At 37.7% G+C, this 26,369-nt stretch overlaps 2 protein-coding genes across 4 annotated transcripts; one reads left to right on the top strand and one right to left on the bottom strand.

Moving 5' to 3' along the window:
• Positions 1 to 2,774: 2,774 nt before the first annotated feature.
• Positions 2,775 to 16,462, bottom strand: LOC121886389 (ras-related protein Rab-37-like). The gene is made up of 9 exons (XM_042396313.1): positions 15,974 to 16,462; positions 8,495 to 8,605; positions 6,974 to 7,015; positions 6,714 to 6,780; positions 6,559 to 6,611; positions 6,230 to 6,295; positions 5,305 to 5,361; positions 5,142 to 5,218; positions 2,775 to 3,582 (listed from the first exon to the last, which is right to left on the bottom strand). Exons 1-9 carry the CDS (start codon positions 16,127 to 16,129, stop codon positions 3,477 to 3,479), a joined length of 735 nt encoding a protein of 244 aa, XP_042252247.1. The 5' UTR covers positions 16,130 to 16,462; the 3' UTR covers positions 2,775 to 3,476.
• Positions 16,463 to 19,114: 2,652 nt separating this feature from the next.
• Positions 19,115 to 25,635, top strand: LOC121887152. Of its 3 annotated transcripts, none has more exons than XM_042397761.1 (6): positions 19,115 to 19,362; positions 20,984 to 21,090; positions 22,604 to 22,699; positions 23,539 to 23,634; positions 23,795 to 23,956; positions 25,023 to 25,635. In XM_042397761.1, the coding sequence occupies exons 1-6, from the start codon at positions 19,287 to 19,289 to the stop codon at positions 25,200 to 25,202; spliced, it is 717 nt and encodes a 238-aa protein (XP_042253695.1). In that variant the 5' UTR covers positions 19,115 to 19,286; the 3' UTR covers positions 25,203 to 25,635. The 3 variants fall into 3 exon arrangements, with proteins under 3 accessions (XP_042253695.1, XP_042253696.1, XP_042253697.1); XM_042397763.1 differs by lacking the exon at positions 19,115 to 19,362 and adding an exon at positions 19,963 to 20,241; XM_042397762.1 differs by lacking the exon at positions 23,539 to 23,634.
• The last annotated feature ends 734 nt before the right edge of the window (positions 25,636 to 26,369 follow it).

Consider the following 26,369-nt stretch of genomic DNA (forward strand, 5'->3'; position numbering starts at 1 on the left):
CCATAGACAAGCTAATAGAGCTAGAGTACAGCCTGTGCAAACTACCTGTCAGTTTAATTCAACTGCCCCATGGTCAGTTGGTTTGTGGCAATTTGATTCATTGCTCTCTCTCTCTCTCTCTCTCTTTCTCTCTCTCACTCACACTCACTCACACACACACACACACACACGCACACACACACACACACACACAAAACATTGCATAACAAAGCTACTGTTCATATAAATTGTGCTCAGTTTAAAAATAATTTATTTTTTATGCAGCATACAACAAGTCAAGTCAATTTTATTTCTATAGCGCCAAATCACAACAGAGGTTATCTCAGGGCATTTTTCACATAGAGCAGGTCTAGACCGTACTCTTTAATTAACAGCACATCAAAGACAACTTTTGGCAGCGTAGTCTGACAACAAACAACTGTCACTGTATACAAGGTCTAATGGCCACAATCTGAATAATTTTGGATTATAACTTGCATCAGACCTGAGCTCTCCAAACTGAGTGCAAGCATACATATAATAATTGACCGATATGAAATATTTTCAGAAGAGCATTGCATACTGTAGTCAAATAAAAGTTCATAAACTTGCTTATGTGACAGCAAAACCTGAACATGGAGCTGTTGTTCTGACATCATTAGTTCTTTAAAGCTGCACTAATCAATATTTTTTTAATGGATCAAGTGAATATGTGTAAAGTGAAAGAAGGAATTTGCAGAGAATTATCACCTGACTATGCAGTTCCCCTCAGCTCTACAGAGCTTTTTAGCGTCTTTTAAAGTTGCAATATATGACATTCAGCCACTAGATGTCGCACTATAGCACCAACATCTCAGACCAAAACAAATGTGTGTTGTTTACACAATACAGTTGAAAAAAAAGAATACGGTCCTCAAACCAACAGCTCACAAAACTCAGATCAAACTGTCAAACTAGGCAGTGCTGATCAAATATGGATCAAGATTCTGTTAGTGTATTACCTATTTCTCGCCTCAAATGTTTTCAGAAACATATTTTAGTCTACTGTTTAGCTATAATTTGAGAAAGTTTGTGATGCGGCCACCATCTAGGAACTAACAAGCACTAATATGCACGCTCACATACACTAACATGCACATGGAGCCAGACCGGCAACCAAAACAAAGAACAGAGAAGCTCAGATAACAACACACACAGAGGGAGTGTGACTTCATTCACTGCTCAGGTCACCATTACTCCACTATACCTTTACATGGCAAATAGTTGTTTGCTGACATCCAGTAAGGCCTAATGTTATTTATTGCACCTTTAAGTAATTGCTTTGGTGGTCTGGCCTGCAACTCTTTTTTAAATAAAAAAATTCAGCTTAAACCACTGTACAGTACCTTACCAACACCAAACAGTGGACAGACAAAGCTAGCTGGTGAACAAAGCATAGCTTTTAGCAGATAAAGAGCCAAAACAGAGCTCAAAGGAGAGTTATTAGACTTGCATGGCCAGAAACACAATATGTAGAAATAGGCAACTGTTTGTTAACACGTTCACCATCATAACTCGCGGCGATAATGTGTCAATGTTGTGCTCTGCTGCCCCCAAGTGGCCCAAAAAAAAAAATCAATTAATGCAGCTTTAATGTGTTGATGTGGACTTATTATGTACTACAATTGTATTTTCAAACCAAAATTTAACCCTGAGCATTGAGTTAAAATTTGAAGAGAAATGCTATTTATTTGTTCATATTTTATGATCATCTTGATAATAATATAAATTACATGGTCTGAGTTATATGGTCTGGAGGCACTGCACACATATTTGGTACATGCAATCCAGCGTACATGCAACTGAGTTTTAAAATTAAGTCCATAAACAGGCCATAAAAGCAAAATATATTTTTTTCCAACATGTCAAAAACATTTTCAAGTCTGTTCACTCACTCACAAATACAGTATGTACAGAAATGTTGAATAAATTCAGGACAAAATTTGAAATCCAACCCATTGACCATTGTCAATTAGCTCAAATTCTGTTTGGACTTATGCAGCAATCCTCCTTTAGAACCACATTTCAGGTGATCAAAATATTTTTCATTATTAACCCATAGACGCATTCCCCTGTCTGTTTAGAAATAAAGTTGTCTTGCAATCTTGCTCACCAGGCACTCTGAGCACTTAAACGTTTTCTCCAGCTGTGTCCCTGAGCTTTTCTTGAGTTCAACAGCAGCTTTTCGAGAACGGTTTGTCAAGAATGAACCACTCTGACTAAATCACAAACAGACAGGGCTTTTGTCCATTTACTTGGATTTAAATTGAATTCATGACACAGTGTATGGCCTTTGTCTGGATCTGTGGGCAGATTGCATGATACATACTAATGCATACTATGCAGCAGTGAACTACAATGTGGGTGTAGTTTTTACAATATCCCCCACTTTGGCAAATTAGTGTGTTTGTAACATCCCAACATCCTTCAGCAATGATGTAGTGCGAAATCAGAAGGTAGGTAAAAAACAATTTGCTGTCAGTGATCTTTGTAAGGCAAAAAATATAAACAAAAATCACCTTTCAGAGAAGCATTAATTATATATTTCCTTCTAGGAATAGCTCACCATTTTAGGAAAGACACTTATTTGCTTTGTTTCCAAGAGGGAGATGCCACTCTCATGGCTAACTATGAAGCTAAAGCAGGTGGTTAGCTTAGCTTAGCATAAAGACTGAAAGCAGGGGGAAACAGTTAGCCTGGCTCTGTCCAAAATTAGCCCACCAACACCTCTAAAGCTTATTAATTATTATATCTCTTTTGTACAAAAACAAAAATGTAAAAATGGCTTTAGAGGGAATTACATGCTGGAACTATTTCTTAGCAAACTGCTAGGCGCAGTGACTGTGCGGGGCAAAAAATAGTTGCAGCAAATAACTCCCCTAAAATTGCAAATTGAGGACTTTACATTTGATACGTACAGTAGGGTGCTGGTAGGTGTTGGTAGGTGTATTTTTGAACTTTGAACAGAGCCAGGCTAGTTCTTTCCCCATGTATTCAGTCTTTATGCTAAGCTAGGCTAATAACATCTGAGTTTAGCTCCTGATGCAATGCACAGATATGAGATTGATATCAATCATCCTCATCTCACACTCGTAAACAGAGCAAATGAGTTCATTTCCTTTAAAGGCTATGTTCTCCTGTAATTAGATAAAATCGATACTATTTGTTAAAATGTCTACTACAAATCTTCAGAAGCGCGTGATAATAAATGTTCGCCTAAAGATTTGGGTAAACTTTTCTTGGCAAAGGAATATCATTGGTTTTGTGAGTTTATAGCTTGGTTCTCCCTCCTCTCATTCCATTGGTCAACTTTTGGGTTTTAGTCTTGAATGAATAACAGCATCATATTTTGGGAGCAGCAGTGAGTTAATAGGGCTTCCTCCCACTCAGTAGCTCTCAGTGTGTCTCTGAAAGTCTGTTCACCCAGAGTGGTGGGAGGAGGACTCAGGAGAGGAGATCTAGAAGTAGCTACAGCAGCCTGACTTCTCTTTCTTTGCTTCAATGTATTCATGAATCTGGAACTTGGGTTCATTGGGGTGTTGGACGGCCCGGTGCTTCAGTTCCCTAAAGAACAGAACCAGACATCCCATAGTTCAGAAAACATTTTTTAACCTAAACTGAATCCACAGACATATAAAGAAATGACTCATATGCTATGTGTACTAGTGTTTGCCTTTTTTGAGACTAAACTGGTAGCCAGCTGGACTTTCCAGTATTATTTGGATTTCAAAGGACACTATGTGGCATGGGGGAATATTATTCAACCATCTGTAAAGTCTGCTGTGCAAGCTGTATCACCCTGCCTGCTGAGCTGCTGACCACAAATTTCATTTAGTGCTGTTTTATAGGATTTTACATTGTGGTAAAAAAAGAAATTACATGGCAGGCACAGAACAACTCATAATTTTTGCCATGAAAGCAGTAACAATGAAGAATATAAGGAGACTAAGAAGTGGTGCAGTCTGAACAGTTCAGCAGTATTAGAGGAAGTGAGTGGCTTACAGCTTCTAGGGGAACTATGGCATAACTGTGAGTACTGTAAGTGAATAATTGAATGAGTAAAATCAGTTAGATTGTTGTTTATTATTAATTTATGCGTTTATTTAAAGAAATCAATTTTTGTGATTATTGGGATTGTGGTTTAAGTATGGGTCTGAAATATTTTCAGGTGCAGTTTAATGATATTTTAAAGGATTCTTATTCAATAGTCAGGTATATAATAGATTACATTAATTGGATGTAAAATATGTTTTTTTCTGCATGGAATGAAGAATTTTTAAGAATAAAAACTAAAAACATAAAATCATAAAACCACATTAATTTGTGTTCAATTATTGGGAAACAAATTTTAAGGACAAACACATTTTGGTTTTAGCCCATATTTGGGATTAATTAATGGATAAATTAATGGATTTTTAATAACCCTTTTACGTGGCTTTTAAAATATAAATCAAGAACTAGCTTGCTTGTTATTTGGTCAATCTTAACATTTCTCCCCACTTGGAATGCATATAATTCTTTAAAAATACCTTAATATATTTCAATCCATCTATTTAGTCACTAGTTATACCCTTAAAGTCAAGTTTAAAATACCTTAATTACATAACTATTAATGGGTAAAATTAATGAATCTTTAGGGGAGTCAATTTCATAGGGGAGTACATTGTCTTTTTGGATTAACATCTAATGAATACTTGTTATTAATTAAAATGCCTTGAAATTGTAATGAAACATGTGAATGTACAATAAATTTACTAAATAATTACTAATGATTTCTCGATATCATCATTAGTAAAAATATGTAAAAAAAAAAGTATAAAAGTATACGTCTACATATGTACTTACTATATTAATGTTTAATTACATGGTAACCCCTTAAAGTTATTTTCATTAGATTTGGACAAATATTGTATTAGCAGTTGGTTATTATTTACAGTATTATTGCCAGTACTAAACACTGTACAGTTAAAAAGAGGCAGAAAATGTTTCCATGGTTAATATCTAATTGACATTGCTCCAGAAACTGCTCGATCAGGGAGGTCACATTGTAATGAATAATTAGTGCCGCCTCAGTGCAGAACACATGCGTGTTAATAAGCCATGTTGTGAAGACTGTATCATACTTGGCCACAGCAGTGAAGGCCAGCTCTACATTGACTCCTGTCTTGGCACTCGTCTCCATGAAGGGAACTGAATACTCCTGAGAGACATGAAGAGAAGCAAATAACTAAACAGCAGAGTAAACTGTATCAATTACGCTTGTATAACAATGACTGAAAAACTCACTCTGGCAAGCCTCTCTCCTTCATCTCTCTTGATCGCTCTGTCACTGCTCATGTCAGCCTAAAAGAGAGATGCAGTGTGGTGAGATTGGTAGACATCAGATCCAATAAAACAAATTCACTTACTAGCACTGATGGTCTCCTTTTTCTTGGGAGGACAGTCTCTTCTATCACCTTTAAAAAGTCGCTATGGCTAATGTGTTAGCAAACAAACAGCCTTTTTACATATCCTTCAGACATAGCAACATTCATTTGGAGTTGTGTTTTGATCTCCACCAAGGTTCCACTATGTTCACCAGCTAATCGCTAACTTTGTCTGCTGTTTGGTGTTGGGTAGGAAGTGTGCAGTAGATTTATCATAGCCTTTTCACAAAAAACATTTGCTTGCTACAGCTGGAAACAAGGTAGTGAGTGAACCAAAACAGTGAAGTTGTAGGCTGTAAAATCGAAACAATGAGCTGAAAGATTCTAAAATGCTACACAGAGCTGATGTGAATTGCAGAGTTAGTGATCGTTGTCTGTGGGTTTGTCACTGTGAAAGAACTTTTTCACATTACAAGCAGTCAGTTGACCCATAGTTGATATAATATAATATTGATTAGTGCAGCTTTAACTCTCTTCTACTTCTTCTTGAATTGTGCCACCCACATGCTAGCACAAGATGGCTTGCTGAGAATTGTTACCATTTTCCAATCCACAAACCAAGGTCCTACCAACTGTTATACTGCTTTTCATTTGTATTATACAATATATTTTCTTTTATATATACAATGAATATCCTCCTGAACCTGATTCATACACTACAGATACATATCTTTGTCTGCTATCATGAGTTTTTCCAGTAAGGTTTCAACAGAGATTACACCACTTTCTATTTTCTTAGCACTTTTTTCTCCACATGCTGAGCTTCTCAAACAATTCTTCCTCACCTTGTTGCCCAGCAACATGATGACTACATCGCTCTGTGCATACTCATGGATCTCCGTTAACCATGCCTGAAACAAGAGAGACAGACACACACATAAATACACAGACAAACACACAGCCCAACAAAACAGAAAAAGAATGTGTGTTTGCATGAATCTCAAAAGGAAGGCAGGTTAATTATAATAACACACACACATACGCACTCTGCACTTGATCCTCAGATGTCAATGTCTGCTCTCTGTGGGCTTTATTAGCTTTTGTTAGGCCACTTCCTCTTCCTGAATCATATATTTCCATAACTTTCCAGGCAATAGACATATCCCAGACTTACCGTGATGTTATCAAAGGATGATTTACTGGTGATGTCGTATAGGAGGAGCAAGGCTTTGAAAAGAGAACCAACAAAAATTAACATATGACTGTATGGCAGTAACTTTTCAAAGTGCAGCTGAGTCAATAGTGTAGATTATGATGTATTTCTCTCACCGTGTGCATCTCTGTAATATGCATGTGTCACACTTCTGAACCTTTCTTGTCCCGCTGTGTCCCATATCTTAAAAAGAGACAGAACAGAAGATGTAGCTACATGGTGATATGGCCTGGTTCCACTTGCCTGTTTCAGTTTTTATTAAACTAATTTTCAGTTACAACACTGGTGCCCAAGAGGAAACCAGCCTGCGCTCTAAAAATGGACTGCTATTGTGAAAGCACATCAAGTTTTCACTGGAACTTATTTACTTACTGACCTGTAGTTTGACTTTTACATCGTCAACAGTCACGACTTTATTCTGAGAGAAGCAGACAGAAAGATTTGAGTTGGATGTTGGAACAGTCACTGGTTAGACAGATTCAAAATAGATTAAAGGGTGAGTTCATCCAAGTTACAAAAAAGGGTTATTTTAAATAAACTTAAGTTAATTTTCTCACTTGCTTTTAAGGTATTTATCCATGCAGATAGTGTTGGTTTTATTTGCCCTGGTTTTGAGATTGCTGTCTCTGAGATTTCAGCCTCTATCCCAATACAATAGAGGAACATTTCCTTCCAGAATCAGTGTCCTGGTTACTCTGGATAATCCAAAGAACATACAGTCAGTTCAGTTTTCTTTGGCACTGTCACTTTTACAGAATGATAAGTCTTTTAGTTTGGTAATAAAAGCCCAGTGAATACCAGAATTTAAAATGGCAAAATTATGCTGTGAAATTAATGCATTTCAATGTAATTGCCACAGTCACTGGATTCAGTGCTCGGCTGAAGTAAATCAAAGCACATCTTTGTCAAGTTCAACTTTAGAGAATTTGGACATGTGAATATGTGCCATTTACCAATAATAAACTGTCATGACAGTGCTGACCTTTGAAGGGATGAAACAGCCCGAGTCCAAATGGCAGATATTATTGTAGTTTATTTAACCTCCTCTGTCGAATTACAAACCTGCTCCACAAAAGAGGCATGAGGAGGCTATGCTACAAATACGTCTGTTAAGTGTGCTAACTTTGTCCTATTAGAAACCAAGCTAATGAGCTTGCTAACTGACAGCTAGCAAGTTTGCTAGCTGTCAGAGCTATTGTGACCATGATTGTGACTAACCAGCACTTGGATGTTCCTGACTGGCTAGCATGATAGCCGTTAGCTCGGCTACTACAGTGGTTCACCACCTTGTCTCGTGAGTAGTCACTACATCACCAAGCAACTAGTGAGAATGCTCACATTAACTTTTCTGTGCCCTTTCTTGTGTGGCCGGACCCTAAGGAGTGTGAGGGTCTGGAGGGGCAGCACTGACCGGATGGATCTCACTTGTTATCAGCTACTAATGTAAAACACCTGAGAGGTGCAAGGACAGCAACTGTAAATATTTTTGAGTGGTACCGCACCAAGACAGGCTTTTTATGCCTAAAAAAGATCTGATTAATCAAAATGTTGCACATGATGTTCCTCTTTTTACACCATTAGTACCATGTCAAAACCATCCTGCGAAGGTTTCATTTCAAGAGAGGAGTGGCCATTGGCAGAAGCACAAAAGGTCTACCAGCAAGAATGGCTACTGTTACCACCATCATTGAAAGAGGACATTGCATTGTGTGGATGCTGTAGAGGAATCTCAGAAAATAATCTATCTACATAGATAGATACCACTAGAGATGGAGGAAAATATTTTTTTCGCAATGTGGATGAACTGACCCTTTAATATCTAATTTTTCCTATTTAACGTTAATGAAAGGATGTAAACACATACACACACATACACGTACTGTACATGCACACAAACCGTGAATCCAATGCCCACTGTGGCAGAGAAGGAGCCGGGGATGAACTTTCCCTGATCGAACTGCACCAACAGAGATGTCTTTCCCACGCCACTGTCCCCAACCAGGATTGTCTGCAGGAAAAAACACAAACACACTCAGCCACAGTGGCTGTACCAAGAAGGGTTACGCTAATACAATCTGTATCAATTTATTTATAGATCTTGGTATCTTTATATGAGTTCTAGTCAGGTTCAATCAAAACTATATTGAAATCCCTTTCTGGTTGCACTCTGAATCATTTTATAATTTTCAGTTGTGAGTCAGCACCTGCGTCACAGCAGCCATTCCTGCTTCCAAGCAGCACAAATAATATTATCTTTTATAAGAGCTTGGCAGTGTAGCACTGTTAAAATGTGACTCACAAGCTGGAGGAGGTAACTCTCCAAGACAATGAAATGATTGAAATGCAGCATTCAGAAACACCCAAGTTAGTCACCAGGGCCATCAGTCAATACTTTATCTTCAATAGGTCTGTGTTTCATTTGTTGCTCACTTAGGAAAGTCACACTGAGGTACTCACCATCTCCACACACAGAGTGCCCTCCAAATGTGACAGATACAGTAAGTCAGACACAGCCAAGCTGTTCTCTGCATTCTTAAAGAAAGGATATGTGAGTTTTGATGCTGAAAATGCAGGCTGTCAATTTTGATGGGATGGGTCATTTTCTTTCAGAAATGTCTTGACCAGATGTCTACATTTTGACCGTGTTCTGAATATCCACTAATGTTTAGAAGTGGCCTTACCAACATGTCCAATAGCCTGTCATGTAGGTTAATTTATGCTCAAAAGTGGTCTTGAAAAGAAGCCTAAATTTGAACCCTGTTCTGAATGTCCATAGACAATTGGAAGTTCTCTAAAAGCCTGTCATTAAGGTCCATTCTCAAAGGCCTTATAGGAATTTCTGTTCCCAATGTCAATAGATGATAGTAAGTGGTCTTCGACAAATGTCTAAGTGTGTGCCTGTCATGAACATCCATTCACATCCCTATTCAGAATATCTACTAATATTTAAATGTGGTCTTAAAAACACCTTTACAGTATTTGTGAGCCTGATGAGCCTCATGAACCCCACAGATTATCAATAATTGTCTTGAAAAACACAATGCCTGCTGGATGATGTCTCATTGTGTTGCAGGTTAAATTTTTTTGATGAATGACCTTGTATTTTTGTGCTGGAGCCTTCTGTGTTGGCACCCTTGCTGCTTCACCACAGTGGTCCCATTCAAATGAATGTGGGGGCTGGGTTTTATCATGTAGGGCTGAAGTCAGTCTGAACATACTGAGCATATAATAAACACCCACTGACATTCAGTACTGGTCTTGAAAAGATATCTGAATTTTGATCCCATTCTGAAAGTCTGCTGATGTTTAGAAAACACCCAAAGTAGTCAAAGATTTCTTTGACGCTTTCTGAATGTCCATAGAGAGTCAGAATTGGTCTTGACTGGACATCTAGAAATGTACTTCCATTGAATGTCAATGGTTGCGTCAGTGTTAAGGCAGAGACCATGAACTGTAATGTCCCTGGTTTGTGTCTGACTTGGGATGTTTGCTGCATGTCATTCCCTGTCTCTCTCTTCATTCAGTTCCTGTCATTTCTCTACCATCAGTTATCTAATAGAGGCACAGAATACATAATCTGTATATCCATGTGACATTCAGTGTTGGTTGGTTTAAACAAGCAAGACAAAGCAAGAAAGTCAAAAGTGAAGTCAGTATCATCAGTTAAACTAGGTAGTGGTTGAACTGTAACTGAGTTTTGTCTCAACACTTCATGAATAATAAAGGCTAAAAGAGGCAGAAGGCTGTAGAAAAAGGATGGGATTAGTCTTGAGAAGCTGGAACAGCTCTTATAGCCTGCCTTTGATATCGTATTTAGAGGGATTTTAGAAACTCTCAGAAAAGTGTCACATCTCAGTTCATAGAAACTCTACTCAAGTGTTGCCAGTAACTTCAGTTAGTTATTCTGCCTTTGAAATGCTCTATGTTGAGAAAGAAGTCAAGCAGTTGGAAGAAGAATGTTTATGATGTTTATTCAGTGATGAAAAGGTAAAGCAATAAAATGTTCAAGGCTTCTTGAGTGTTGGAGCCAGTGTGCAAAATATGGAGGGTGTCTGGGTTTCAGATTGCTTAATTAACACCCCCTGAAAACATCCAAGTAAAAATAGAAACTTGCTTTAAAATGCTTACAGTAACATTTACTTTTTTCGGCATAAATGATGCTCAATTGTATTGTGTTGTATTGCTTTATGAATTGAGTAATTGACAAAGGGTCTACTCAGTTTTAGAAATTCTTCATATTTTTTGAAACAATGGGTTCTTGATCTCAGGCAAAGTCAGACAAAAGCAGGTTCTGATTAGCCTCTGGCCTGTCACCATTGATTCTGCCACCTGAACAGACCATTGTTGCTGGTGAATTTTATCAGCTGCAGCTAGCTAGCTTAATTAGCTAGCTAGCTGCAGGTTCCATGATTTCTTTGAAAACACTGTCTCTGGCTGACTTTTTATTTTGTTTCCAACTGAGTCATTGTAAAACAAGAAGCCTGTAATATGGTCTTTAATATGTACTTGATGGATATAATGTTAAAAAACAGAGGCTGAAGCTACATTTCCAAGGCATCCACACCAGTTGATGAGCCATGCAGAAGACATGAATTAAGAAACAGCATTGTGGTGTGGCTAGTTCCTTGTACTACAAGTATGTTGAGGATAAATGTAAGATCAGACTGTTGGTTACTACTGCAAATGTGGAAGTACCTTAAAGTGCAATGCCATCAAAAGTCACTCGATGCTGTCTCAAAAAAATACAAGTTACTCCCATTCCAAGAGTATACATCTCTCTAGAAATACAAGGTCAATCATTTCTAAATTTAAATTTCAAAATTCAGACCCTCTAATAAGTGTACTGGTGGTTTATTGCTCTGTTAATAAGATGATGTCTGCCGTGTAGGCGTTGATTGACACTTTGGTGATATCACAGTTTGGTTGTGAGCTAGTTAGCAGGACATGCTAACGTTGCAGTTTATGCTAGTGCAAATAAACACACTGTTTAATCCATCCCTAGCTTTGTTGTGCTTGTGGTTTTGGTTTTGGAAAGTTTAATAACAAACGTCACACACTGAAAACTCTTTAGATACAGAGTGTTGCTGATACAGCCCCATGCATGCTGCTTTGGCCTGTGTGAAACATAATGCTTGGGATTAGCAAGCGATCAATTGTCATATGGTATTTTACACACTGGAGCCACAATAAGATACCCATTCAGAATTATGAATCCCTTAAAATGAAAAGAATAATCAGACAGATGAACACAGAGTGGCTTTGACGTATATGTAGAACAATACACAAAGCAGCAATATTATTTCATCTGATCCTTCTGTGACTTAATGACATCTGTTTCCTGTTTACTGGACATCACTGAGAGCATGTAATATAATGCCTGCATGTGTGTGTGTGTGAGGGCAGGATCAGTGGAGGGAATTAACCATACTAGTAGAATTACACATGCATATGTACACGTGATGATGCTGATGCTGATGCTGATGATGATGATGATGATGTTCTACAGTATGTGTATGACAGTTTGTGGTGGGAGAGGGGTATGACGCTGTTTCCATGGTAACAGAGGTTAGCTGGGAAGTGAGCCTGTCTCATAAAACCCCACTGGGGACTGGATGCAATTAGGTGGAAGCACCACAGATGTTCAAGAATGTGGATGATGTATATGGTATATTGTGCATATGTGGTATGTGTGGTGTGGAGAGACAAAATAATAAAGAGAGAGGAACAATTATATTGTATTCATCTCCGGGGTTCCCAATCACTTTGTTAAGTGCCAGATGATTTCCCCTCTTCTTGTTTGAACCCATTTGTTCATACAAAGAAGCAAATTCCTGTAAGAGTTTCCTTGGAGGGGATCATGGTAGTAAACACTAGTGTGGAAGCCCTTTAACTGCAAAGTCAGAGTAACAATGTAATGGAAAGGTGTCAATGTCAAGTCTTGAATGTCTGCTGATCACCTCTGCTTGAGAAATGAGAAACATATTTCTTTTAATCTTTCTGGGGATGATAAAGTCTGTGAAACACAGGCTAGAATGAACAGTAATTTAGCTTGACAGATTTCATATTGTGGCTTTAGATATAGATTTAGACTGTTTGACATGCAGCACAGCTGGGAATTGAAACCACAGAGAAGTAGCAGATTATAGTAGCTTGCATTATTAAGTTGATCTGATGGCTGACACAAACTTACATTAGTGGCAATGTGTGTGTGTCTGTATGTGTGTGGGTGATACAGATACCTTTTTTGATATCATTTTAGTATTTATGTCATATACGGTTTATGGTTCTTTTTTTAAAATAAATAACCAGACGGTAATTACCACTGGGGGTATAATGACAATCTCCAATTTTTAAAAAAATGAGTCTTTAAATAAATACCTTAATATTAATACAAAACAATATAACAGGGATCACAATTATTGTTTTAGAAATACTACAAAATATTTTTTAAAATAAACATAATGACCAATGTAGAATGCTTCACTCTTCTTTTTATTGAACACTCAAATAAACCCAGACAACTAGTCAGTTTACTGTAACTTATTCTTAAAGGATAAGTCTGTATTTTCCTTATTGTCGACAAATACCATGAATAGACCAAGAGAACACTTCTGTGTGTTTGTTTTGCAGTTCATTTTTGTAACTTATTTTGTTTATTTTTGCTTTTACTCCAGTTCTCCAGCTAACATTTTCTGTCTGCTGTTTGGTGCTGGGCAGCTTCATCAGAACATTTTTGCTAAAAACATGGAGCTGCCTGCTGTGGGTAGAAACAATGTTGATGAGAGCTGTGAGACTAAACCAAAACAGTAAAGTTGTGAGCAATAAAACCAAAACAATGAGCTGAAAGATTCTAAAAAGCGGCGCTGACCTGAAGGGAACTGCAGAGTCTTGTAATACTCTGTGGTTTTGTCACTATGAGTGACCTTTTTCACTTTACACATAGTTATCTGACTCATTGTTCATATAACAGTATTGATTAGTGCAGCTTTAAATATTAATGTCTTTAATGAGAACCAAGCCTGTGGTCTAAGCTTGGGGCTTAGACCACAGGCAGGGTTATATTATTGAGAGATGGAGGAACACATTGTTGGTTTTGGTCTTTTCATGGGACTTGTTGAGAATAAGAAATGTTGTAGTAGTGATAGTAGTTATGATAACCCAATCCCAGAAGATATTAAGTCATATATAGATTTATTGCACATGCACTTATATAATTTTAATAGAAATGTTGCCTGGGGCTTAGAGTCACCATGGTGGTAAGATGTGGGGGGAAGTTAAATCCATAGAGCAGCTGGAGTCATTTCAGCCTCATGTCCGACCACTACCTTAAGCAAAGTGCACTCGAAGAAGCCACTTTTCTGCGGTGTAATCATGACCCCCCCAGAGGAAAGTGAGGTGAGACAGAGTGAAAGAAAAGCGACTGCACCCCAGAGAAAAGATAGTACCAAGAAAAGCTACACCAATGAGATACATGACTAAGAGGAGAGAGAGAGCAGGCACAATGGGCAGTTTGTCTTGTTCATGTTTTTCACCTCAAAGTACTGTACCTGGATTCTGAAAGAACAGCTTGTATTTCTATAATTTGCCCCTCTACAAAGCACCTGCTCCTCTCAAAATACAAGCCTCACAAATGCAGACACACACATACAGGCACACACAGCCTCTAAGGCAATTAAAGACAGCTGGTCATAGTGCATAATGGTTACATTAGGGTCACCCAGTTCATGTCTCAGTGGACCATTAGTCTTTGGGAAACTCAGTTCTCACTAAACTCACACTAATGACATAAAGCCACTTAGCAGCAGTATAGGCCTGCGGAGCAAAATTATTCTTTCAAATCATTACTTTAAGTGCAGTGAAATTACACCAGATTGTGTCTATTTGCCAAACACAAGACAAGTAATATTATTTCCTCATAACTGTCAAACACCACCAGACAAATGGAAAATGTCACACTCACTTTTGAAAAAAAATTCTCATAAAATCGTGTTGGTGCCCTCATTTTCCACAGTGACCGATATTTAGAAAGGAAGTAGAGCACTGACAGTCAGATATAAAAGACTTGACTGACGCAGCTCCCTCAGACTGGAGTGGAAGCTGTTCCTGCACTACAGCTTCATAATATAATGTGACATATCACTGAAGCCCAGAGGGACTTCCTCTTTTCTCTTTCTTCCTGCTATAGAGAGGTCAGAGACCACTGCTCCAGAGCTGGAGGGAAGTCAGTGGATTGCTGGATACTCACAGATTTGTTGGTGTATAGAAGCCAAAGTGGCCCGAAGTGATTGACACAGTGCAGGAGCATGAAAGCACTTCAAAGGGTGCTAATGTCACTAGACTCACTGTAAGTCAAATCAATGAGGGCCAACCCTTTAGCTATCACACCCCTATTAATGTAAAGTCCTCTCTAGAATGATCGTGTTTATGCTTGTCTTGGTCCACTTTATGACTTCCTTCCAGTAATATAATGATATGGAAAATCTCTCAGCTGATTTTCTGGCTCTGTAAAAGGCAATTTACATTTTTTTCCATTAAATCCTTATTGTACTTGTTTGCTTTTACCAAACAATAGCTCCTCTGAACTTGGGCCATGTAGATCGATGCACCAGTCAGTATAGCTGAAGTAGCAGAACAGGCACATGAACAAGTACGTTTACTTGTATTTTACATTTCATGACATTTCATTTACATTTCATTCCACTTTACACTCTACTCAGCTACAATTTGGAAACCTGGAGAGACTACGGTTTAATGAACAAACACATGCTGGATATTTCCAGTATGTTGGGGATCAGTATATCGAAATGTGACTACCTTTAGGAGAATAATGTTGAGCAATAAAAGTTACAGAAAACATATGAATAAACAGTTAATAGAATAAATGAAAGATGAAATATAAAAATTGTGTTGGCGTTGGCACTTGGACTGAGTATTTCTGGCTATGACCCTGGGAATTGGATATTATTAACATTTTAACAGGGAGACAAATCGGGGGAGAGACTCAATGTGTTGCTCAAGAGTACTCCGGACAGGAAGTGACCTCTTTTAAAGCTTTATTCCACTCTAAAGCACCAATGAGTTGATTTGACACGTCACAAAACTGGAAACGGACCAAGCAGAGCTGCGTCCAACTGAAGATCAGCACCATGGAGAGCGCAAACCGGGTCCGGCTGGAGGACCCGGGTACTTCAGAGACATTTCCTTTCAGGTGACCAATAAATAAATGAATAGCAAGGAAAAGTAGATAAAACAAAATATGTATAAAAAGCAGTATTGCAAAGTTAAAATTTTATTCTTAAAAAACTAAAACTAAACGGATTTGTAAACAGTTCCTGGATTTAAAAACTGTTGTTTTATTAGAACCAAACGGTCATACCTTGTGCACTAACTCTTCGTCATATACCGGAACGGGGGGAGTCTTTGCTTGGCAGTCGGTAGTCTCTGTTGATCCGTAGGCGCTATCAGGATGGATCTCCGGGTAATCCGTGGTGTAGTAAACCGAGATCGGCTCCATCGACTCCATCCGCTCCATCCTGTCGTCTTCCCCCGTGCGTTTTTACAACAGAAGACCCGGTGCGGTGAATAAAAGCTGACCAAGCACGCACAAACTCTCTCCGTGCATCCAGTCCTCCGAGCGCCTCACGCTCCTCAGTAAGCTCCTCCTTTTGGAGTGAATCACAGTCTGCGGGATCCTGCCTACATCACATCACATTTAAAAGGCATGTCGTGATCGATCACCCACACCACGCAGAATACAATGCAAAGGTGGGGGTGTGACGGGAGCATGAGGAGGATGGAGAGACTGAGCAGACATTGAGAGGAGGTGAAGACTGAGGATCTGGAGGATGGGAGGAAATGAGACAGATGAGGGGGTGAGGATGAGGATGAAGGAGCTGTTTTAAGTCTTTCAGGTCCCTGAATGAGACTATTAAAATGACCAGTGGTGGAAGAAGTACTCAGATCTTTTACTTAAGTAAAATTAGCAATACCTCAATGTAAAAATACTCCATTACAAGTAAAAGTCCTGCATGAAAAATCCTACTACAGTAAAAGTACATAAGTATTATGAGCTTGATGTAGTTAAAGTATTGCAGTAAAAGTAGTGGTTTGGTCCCTCTTACTGATATATTATTATATATGACATCATTAGATTATTAATACTGAAGCATCAGTGTTAGAGCAGCATGTTACTGTTGTAGCTGCTGGAGGTGGAGCTAGTTTTAACTACTTTAGCTAGTTCAGTCCAGTGGTTCCCAACCTAGGGTTCGGGCCCCTACAAAGGGTCACCAGATATCTGAGGGGTTGCGAGATGATTGATGGGAGAAGAAAGACGAAAAAACAAAGTTTTGATACACAAATCTGTTTTCAGTTTTTTGACTTTTTCTCTAATCTTTGATTTTTGCTGAAATATTGGACCATTTGAACATCTGTTAAAATGAAACCATGTGAGAAGTTTAGAGGGAAAAATCACTATGTGTTCGAGCTGTTAACAACTCATAGACATGTGAAATGTGACCCTGACTACACACTGCTTTTTGTAAGACGTCAAAAGCCAAAAAGGTTGGAAACCACTGGTTTCATCCTTAACACTTTGTTGTATTTTAAAAGCTTGTTATATTATCCATTGTGTCAAATCTTCATCTGAAAAGTAACTAAAGCTGTCAAATAAATGTAGTGGAGTAGAAAGTACAAGAGAGACAGAATAACAACAATCACAACAATAACAATAACAGCAGCAATAATTGGGGAAGGACACCAACAGGACTGCGAAGGACTGCGAAGGCTCGGCCTGCAACCCAGGGTTTCCTGCGAGATGAGAAAGCACAAAAAACTCCGGGGAAGAAGCCAAGTTGGTAACATGCATTGATGGTACATGAATGCATACAGATGGAGAGGAGGAAGAGGAGAGAGGAGCTCAGAGCATCATGGGAAGTTCTTAAATATAGTACTTGAGTAAATGTACTTAGTTACTTTCTACCCCTGAAAATGACAGACTATTAAATTTGCTTTCTACATTTTGATGTTTTTCCTTAGTTTCCACATTTTTAACATTTTTTTTATTGGTCCACAATTTTACCACATCGAAACATGAACCTCTGACATTTTTGCTTTCAGTTATGTCAAGTCTCACATGAATTCCTGGTTTTTGTGACTTAAATCTAGTGGTGCAATGTTTACTCAAGTACTGTACTTGAAGATCCCCTCCAGACATATTTTAAGACATATACAAGTACTCTGCTTGGAATAATAATGGATGTCTGAGACCACAAAAAAGCACAATTTGCACATTAAAATTCTTAAAATGGCATCTTCTACTTCTCCCTCATTAAAGTCCCCCTCCACTCAGAAATGTGTGTTACTTATTATTCCTACAGTGTGATGTTTGAGCTTGGCGGTGCAGAAAGATGTATACATCACTCTGCATATATATGTGCAGAGTTTGTTTTCACATTCATCTGCTGAAAGTGGAAAGTTTCTCAGAAAATATTTTAAGGGGCGGCCTATGAGCAGGATTTGTGACATCACAACTAGTTTGGAAGCCAATCCTGGTCCAGTATGCAACTAATACAAGTGTGTATGGAAACTTGAAGCCTCCTTTACAGTGAAGTAGAAGACATCTTGTGTCCAGCAGTTAATCTTTTCATTTATCTGCTGGTTTACATCCCTTGTTAGTAGGTGTTGTTAACCTCAGCTCTAAAATGATTGGTGAAACACAAAGATCCATAATACAATACTCAATACTGAACAAGTCCTCAAAAAAGCATATAAGATTATTAATGATGTCCTCTGACTACTTGAACCTGATGCCAGCAGGAATGTTTGGTTTTATTCCAGAAGCTAATTTAGACATAATGTGTGCTTTTGTGGTGTTGGATTCTGCTTCTTCTATTTCTAACATTGTTTATTAATATTTGTATTTTTAGATTGTCTTTGTGTGTGTGAATGAACTGTATATGTACTTTTGGAAACTCTCTTATCTCAAATTGTCCCTTGAGGGAGGAGTGAAACATTTTGAATTAATAAACTTCAGGGGCAAATGTACTTTTTACTCCACTACATTGTTATTATAACATCTATTGAAATTTTACATACATTATCATTTTATAAATTATGGTGAATTACATCAAATTGTCTAACAACATGCAAAGTCTACACATATGCACCAATAATCATAATCCAGTTGGTTTAATATACTGTATACTGTAATACAACTCTGACAGGAGGCGTTCTGTTTTGATACTTTGGTACATTTTACTTCTGTAGGCTACTCTTTCTTCTTATTTTGGATTCAGGACACTGATTAATATTTTTACAGTGTGTAGTAGTGATTTTAATTACCTTATTGTGCTTATTATTAAATATGAATGTTATTTTAAGGAAGTCTAACAGGTCAGGTGTGTCTCCATTGACTTCCACCAGAGTTTGCACTAGAGTCGTGTTTGCAGATGGTTTTCCTCTGTCTTTTTTTCTCTGGAATGAGCGAGGACAGGGCAGTTTGAGGTGAGTCATTTGTGCCGGAAAGACAAACGCTCCTCTGACATGGTGTTAATATTTACCTGCTAATTAATCCTGGTGTTCAGGAGTTTTGAAAGTCAAGGAAACAAATCCAGAGAGTCAGCGGTTTTCTTGCCGCTTGACTGATTTTTTTTTTTTTTTAAGTCTGTATGACTTAAGAAACAAAAAGTATAATGTCTATTCCCACTCCGACTGCGAGAGAGAGTCCTCCAATGGCACCAGAGCCAATGACTGTCATTGTGGCTTCAGGTGAGTACAGCACTTACTGTTACTTAGACTCACGTTAATCTTCATTTTACATTCTGTCCTAAACTGATGTAAACAGTGAGGAAAAACTTCATGTCCTCTGCTGATTTGATTGATTTTTCTTAGACTCACTTGTATACACATTTGTATTTACCATGAGCCTACATCACTAATAATAGATGTGGGGGGAGATGTGCCTCAATAGTTTTAGCTATTGCCAAAATGTAATGTATGTAATGTATTTTTTTTTTTACATTGAGTCAATCTTTTAAAAATGGAGCATATTAATTTATATAGCATATTAATAATAGTGTTAAATATTTAAATGAACCAGTAAATTGTGAAATTATTCAATTAATTATGAAAACTCAACTCATGAATTTGAAGTTATTTTATCATTCTTATTTTCACATGAATGGGGTTTTATTGTTGTTCATTTTTATTTCAATATAGAATTTTTTATTTCAAAAAGTCTGTTTTTATTTCATGTCACCAATCCTCTCAATTCTCTGCCAATCATAATCTCATCAGCTGCTTCCAGATTCAGCCAGCTGCTCGATATGGCAACAAAAATGCCAACATAATTCTGAATCAACCAACCACTAACCCTATCCTTATATTTAGCATATTAAGGCTACATGCTACCTAACTATCCAGTTAACTAGCATGTCTTGTGACCTTGACCTTGGATTATTACTCATTAGCAAAATTAAGAGCCAGTGTCAGTAGTAGCAGCTAGCTGGTTTCCGGGTTTTCTCTGCAGTGTTGTGATTCTCAAGTTGCTCCTCAAAGAAAGATGCACAACTCTGTCAGGATCTCGCAAACTAGCTGATAGTGAGTGAGCCTGCATTTGGGCACTGTCCTGAAAAGTGACATTATAAGGTAATGAGTTGAGTTTTAATAATTTGTTAAATCATTTTACAGTGTATGTGTTTATTTATTTAATAATCTTCTACATTTATTCATATTCTTATTTATTTTGTACTGTATACAGCAATAGGTTTCGATATAGCAAACAGCCTCGTAGCACTATCAGTTAACTTCTCATCCTTTCATGAAGATATAATATAATCATTATTTTCATTATATTTGTGTATTTTATTTACTTTATACATTAACAAAAATCAGACTAAATAGAAAAATATCAGTGAGGGGTGAGATGCTCTAGGGAATTTTGCCCCCAAACTACTGTGGCATCTTACTGCAGGTATGCATTTTTCACATTTTATATATTTTTTTCAAGTAAATGAGTAACAAGTTTTCTATGCAAATCTTTTGCCTGAATGACCAAACTTATTTTATGTGTGTACCTTTCTAAACAGTGAAAACACACACATCCTTAAATATCACTGAGGAAAAATTAGCAACCCAAAAAACTGTCTCTTTGTAAAATTCAAAAACGGAAGCTAGTAAGATAGACATTTTTAAATGGCAACCCTTACTACATGTGGGCAATACATAGACACTCATTTCACTGGTATTTGGTGTCCATTTATATGCAGTGGGACATCTGCCCCCATCTTCCCCTACTGGCTTTCTGTGCTATAACATGTTTTGTATAGTCCACTGTTACATTTCTCCTCCTGAGGCAGTAACCATGCTCTGTGTCTCTCTTCCACTTCAGTGGCCTGTATAGTGTTTTGTATAATGATCCTAATGCTGGTGGTGGTGCTCTACAGAAAAGATCCTCTCTGCTGCAGATTCAAGCCTCACAGAACAGAACACTATACAGTAAGACCTACCATCTACAACACAGAGAGACTTCACACACTTTTTTGACAATTTTTTATTAGATTTAATATTATGTTTGGGGCATTCACTACAAACATGCCTATGAGTTTACAAAAGAAGCAAAAGAGAACCAATAAACCAGTATAGGGGTAGACATGGCCGGATTCACCTGCTCAGGGCCCCAGGGCAAACATTTGCTGATATAGTGATATTGTGAATTTGTACTTAATGAAATGACCAAAACCAACCTCTGGGGATTTGGGGGCCTGGAGCAGTATCCCATTTGGTAATTCAGCCTAGCCCAGAGCTGACCACGAAAAAAGAGAATTAATAGGCACATCATTATCATAGATCATATCACATTACCACCAGAGAAGTCAAGAATCCAGGATCTAGGTGGCCTTATTTCTTGGCCTACATCATTAGTTCCTCTGAGCATTATAGATTCAGATTAAGGAGGAAAAAGGTCGTGGTCAAAAACTATGGAAGATTCAAAACACCTAAATAAAAACAAATCAAACAAAGAAATAAAGTAAAAAAAAAACAATACACATTGTAATATGTATTTGTATGTACTTTTTATATATCCATATTACTGTGACATTATTAAATTAACATATGTAAAAGGTCAATAATTTAGCTTTTTGTCTGAATGAATAGTTTTTGATTGAAATGCGCTTCACTTTTTTGTGCTATGATTTGATTGAAATGAGGCATGGAAAAGTCATGTCACAATGAAAAACAGTTAAGTTGGTTATTAAAGACAAAAAGGTAATTGTTGCCATTTTAACACGTTTTTTTCATTTAAAGTATGAAATAGTAAATGCATGTATAAAAAGGAAATACATATAACTGTGCATTATTTTCCACTAAATTTCTTTGATTTACTTTCATGTAGGCATTTTAAATCTCCCATACAGAAGGTGACAAAACTATGTGAACTCAAAACACTCAGTATGCATACTAAAAACCCTTGATGGCTGAATATGTTGTTGATGGACACTACTTTCCCAAAATGCACTGCACAAAGGAAATTGAGGAAGTGCTCACAGCTGGAAATAATTAAAACTAATTGTGGATAGTAGGGAAACAACTCAGGAAAAAAAGTTACTAAAGTTTTGCAAAAACTTTTGTCTTAGTGTAATTTCCATCTACATTCTACAGTTCAAGTTTGACATTTGATGGTGCAAGCACTGTATAATACATTTTGGTACACTAACAGCATAAAACAGTATGCTATTCAGATTGGTATTCTGTATGCAATTAGTATGGAATATGGAAATTGGACATGAATTGATACGAATTGTTACACTGGTGAAATATAAAGTACTCTGAGTGAAATGACTGTTGAGTTGCTGTAAATGTTGAATGGAATCAAATTGCCATGAACTCTGTCCTTAATGTATTACTTACAGCAGTGTAACAATATAGAGTGCCTTAACCAAAACTGTTACTTAAAATAAAAATGAAAAATTAAAAACTATAACTGGTCCCTGATGATCTCTCCTCCCAGGACAATTCTCCACACTATCACAGCAGGCACTCTTTGATTGGCATTGCCCATAATGAGCACAGTGCTACCATGAACCAAGGAGCTCTTGGACCACAGGTAAAAAGTGTAACATCACAATTTCAGGAGCTGATGAAATGCACTCAGTGCAATTATTTGAAATGCATTTTGTGTAACTGTTAGATATTTCTTATCAGAACATTTGTTGATGTGTGTGTGTGTGTGTGTGTGTGTGTAATTTAGCTTCCTGGAAGGGAAGGGAAGGAAATACATATAACTGTGCATTATTTTCCACTAAATTTCTTTGATTTACTTTCATGTAGGCGTTTTAAATCTCCCATACAGAAGGTGACAAAACTATGCGAACTCAAAACACTCAGTATGCATACTAAAAACCCTTGATGGCTGAATATGTTGTTGATGGACACTACTTTCCCAAAATGCACTGCACAAAGGAAATTGAGGAAGTGCTCACAGCTGGAAATAATTAAAACTAATTGTGGATAGTAGGGAAACAACTCAAGAAAAAAAGTTATTAAAGTTTTGCAAAAACATTTGTCTTAGTGTAATTTCCATCTACATTCTACAGTTCAAGTTTGACATTTGATGGTGCAAGCACTGTATAATACATTTTGGTACACTAACAGCATAAAACAGTATGCTATTCAGATTGGTATTCTGTATGCAATTAGTATGGAGTATGGAAATTGGACATGAATTGATACGAATTGTTACACTGGTGAAATATAAAGTACTCTGAGTGAAATGACTGTTGAGTTGCTGTAAATGTTGAATGGAATCAAATTGCCATGAACTCTGTCCTTAATGTATTACTTACAGCAGTGTAACAATATAGAGTGCCTTAACCAAAACTGTTACTTAAAATAAAAATGAAAAATTAAAAACTATAACTGGTCCCTGATGATCTCTCCTCCCAGGACAATTCTCCACACTATCACAGCAGGCACTCTTTGATTGGCATTGCCCATAATGAGCACAGTGCTACCATGAACCAAGGAGCTCTTGGACCACAGGTAAAAAGTGTAACATCACAATTTCAGGAGCTGATGAAATGCACTCAGTGCAAATATTTGAAATGCATTTTGTGTAACTGTTAGATATCTCTTATCAGAACATTTGTTGATGTGTGTGTGTGTGTGTGTGTGTGTGTGTGTGTGTGTGTGTGTAATTTAGCTTCCTGGAAGAGTGTTTATCATAGGGATGCCAAATGACTATCACTTGAGTGGGCCTCTGCCGCGGCTGCCTACCTACGAGAGCGTCCGTAAGAGGGACAGACAGAGACACATCCACAATATGATTGCACACCGTTTTGGCCTCAGTAACTGCCATGATGAGGTGAGCATACAGAGTGCTATGGACTGTGTCACTGTTGGTATGTGGCTCTGTAAAAATTAGGGAATCTGAGGGATATAATTTACCCAGCAAAATGTGTAATACATTCATGTCACTTCACTAACACCAAAAAAATTAAAAGGAATAGTTCACATTTTGGGGAATATGTTTTTTTGCTTAATATAAGTCAAGGATAATTCGCCTCTTGTCCATAAGGCTTCTTCAGTTCTGACTGAGTTCTTTCACCTTCATATTTGCTTTCTTTCCCGGAGTGAGATGAAAAGATCAACACAACTGTCATGTCTGTGTGTTAAGTACAGAGCTGGAACCAGGAGGCTATTATCCTAGCTTAGCATAAAGGCTAGAAACAGGGAGAAACAGCTATCATGGCTTAGAGTTAAAAAAAGAACCCTACTAACTGGTGGGAAGTAACTGCACCGGGCTGTTGTACACAAATAAATAGTTCAAGCATGTAACTCTCCCAAAACCAAGAACTGTCATTTGTATATTTCTGTTTGAGTACATATTAAAACAACCTCATACAAAGTGTCGATTAGCTTAAAAAGGTGACGGTAGGTGTATTTTTTAACTTTTGACAGAGCCAGGCTGGCTGTGCCCCCTACTTTCAGACTTTAAGCTAAACTGGCTAATTATGAAGTTCTCAAAATGTTGATACCTTGGTTGATAATTGGTGGAATCATATCACAAGTTTTCAAGAATAATACATCATAACATTGATGATTTAGCTTGAGTTAAGGGTGGAGGAACTTTCCATTGCTAGTTAGCTACAGAAGATGATGTCCAGATTCTTAATATTGCCTACAAAGTTCTGATTGGTGGATTTTTTTCCTCTAACTGGCAGAAATTGCCGTCAGTGAGCGCAACACCAGACCTATTTGAATTGCTGAACAAATCACAGATATTAGCGTGCTTCAGCTAACATTACCCATAGTGCCACAAAAAGCATATTTTTGTTAGATTGTCCCTGACTAGTAAATTGACCTTCTTGTGTACAATCGGCTTTAAATATGTTATATTGTAATATTTCTTTTGTCACACCCCCATCAAGCTTCCACCAACGTATGAAGAAACCCTTCGGCAGTCCCTTGACATTTCACCCGCAGATCTGCAGTCTCTGGATGTTAACCTGTCAGTCCACACACAGGATCGTTCCTCACAACTCAGTGATGGCACATACAATCCCAGTCAACCATCCACACCACTCCAGGGGTTTTCCTCCTCTTACTGACCAGCACAGAGCTCTCTGATGGGTCTAGAGTTCATTGCCAAGCCACAGCATGAGGAGGAGCGTTACTGTTGTTAGAGCCAAACAAGTGACGCCACCAGGGACAAGAAAAGAGTTTCGGGAATGCTTGTGCTTTGAGGCAGATCTGTTGATAGATCCCTGTGATTCTGTTTGAAAGTATTCTCATGATAATGACTCTGACTCAAGCTGTACTCTCCCCAAGGGTGAGACTGACATACTCTACATTGTCCATGCAGTTACTGGCAGGAATCACATTGTGTTTTTCCAAGAATGGCATAATGGGGGGATGTATTCAAAAGTTTGACAAATGTGATTCTTTAGTGACTTATGAGGATTTTTTAAAATTGAAACCTAATATTCAATGCCCTTGACTTTACCAGAATTTATACCAATTAAATCCCAAATGTTCAGTGTCTCCATCAGACTTTTACTTTTATAAGGGTCTAGAAACCTCTGAAAACACATTTAGACCATCATGGGGTGCTAAAGCTGTCCACTGACACCATATAAAATCTAATTCTTTTAGGATTAATAATCACTGCAACGGTAAAATTTAAGAAAAAAAGGAACAGACTGTTTTCTGTATAGTCACAGAAAAACCCTTATACTGGAGGTGGTTGATCTTGGTGAACTGATACCTGATATTTAGCCTGTAACAAAGCTAAGACTTTAGCCATGCTAGCAGTTCTGTGAAGCTGTACGTAGGAACAGTGGGGTTTTGAGCTAAATGCTAACATGAGCACACTCACATGCTAAAAATGACAGTGTTATTATGCTTATGTTTAGTGTCATAAACCAAAGTATTAGACTAAGTGAAATTTTGACCTGATGATGACCAAGATGAAAAGTAAAGAGATCAAAGTTATTACAATTTACATGTGAACCAAATTTGATGGCAATTAATCCAATAGTTGTCAAGTCATTTCACTCAAAACCATAAATATCAACCTCATGGTGGCACTAAATGAAAAGTCAGGGGAACACCAAAGTCTTTAGGACACACTATCTGGGAGTCTTGAATCCCTCTACAAATTTTCTTTCAGTGCTATCCAGTAGATGTTGAGACATTTCACTAGATAAGTGAAAACTTATAAGAAGGAATCGGCAAAATCCCTATGATCCATCCTCTGGGCACCATGGATATCTGTA

Source organism: Thunnus maccoyii, chromosome 20, assembly GCF_910596095.1.
Source record: "Thunnus maccoyii chromosome 20, fThuMac1.1, whole genome shotgun sequence".
In the NCBI taxonomy this organism is placed as follows: Eukaryota; Metazoa; Chordata; class Actinopteri; order Scombriformes; family Scombridae; genus Thunnus; species Thunnus maccoyii.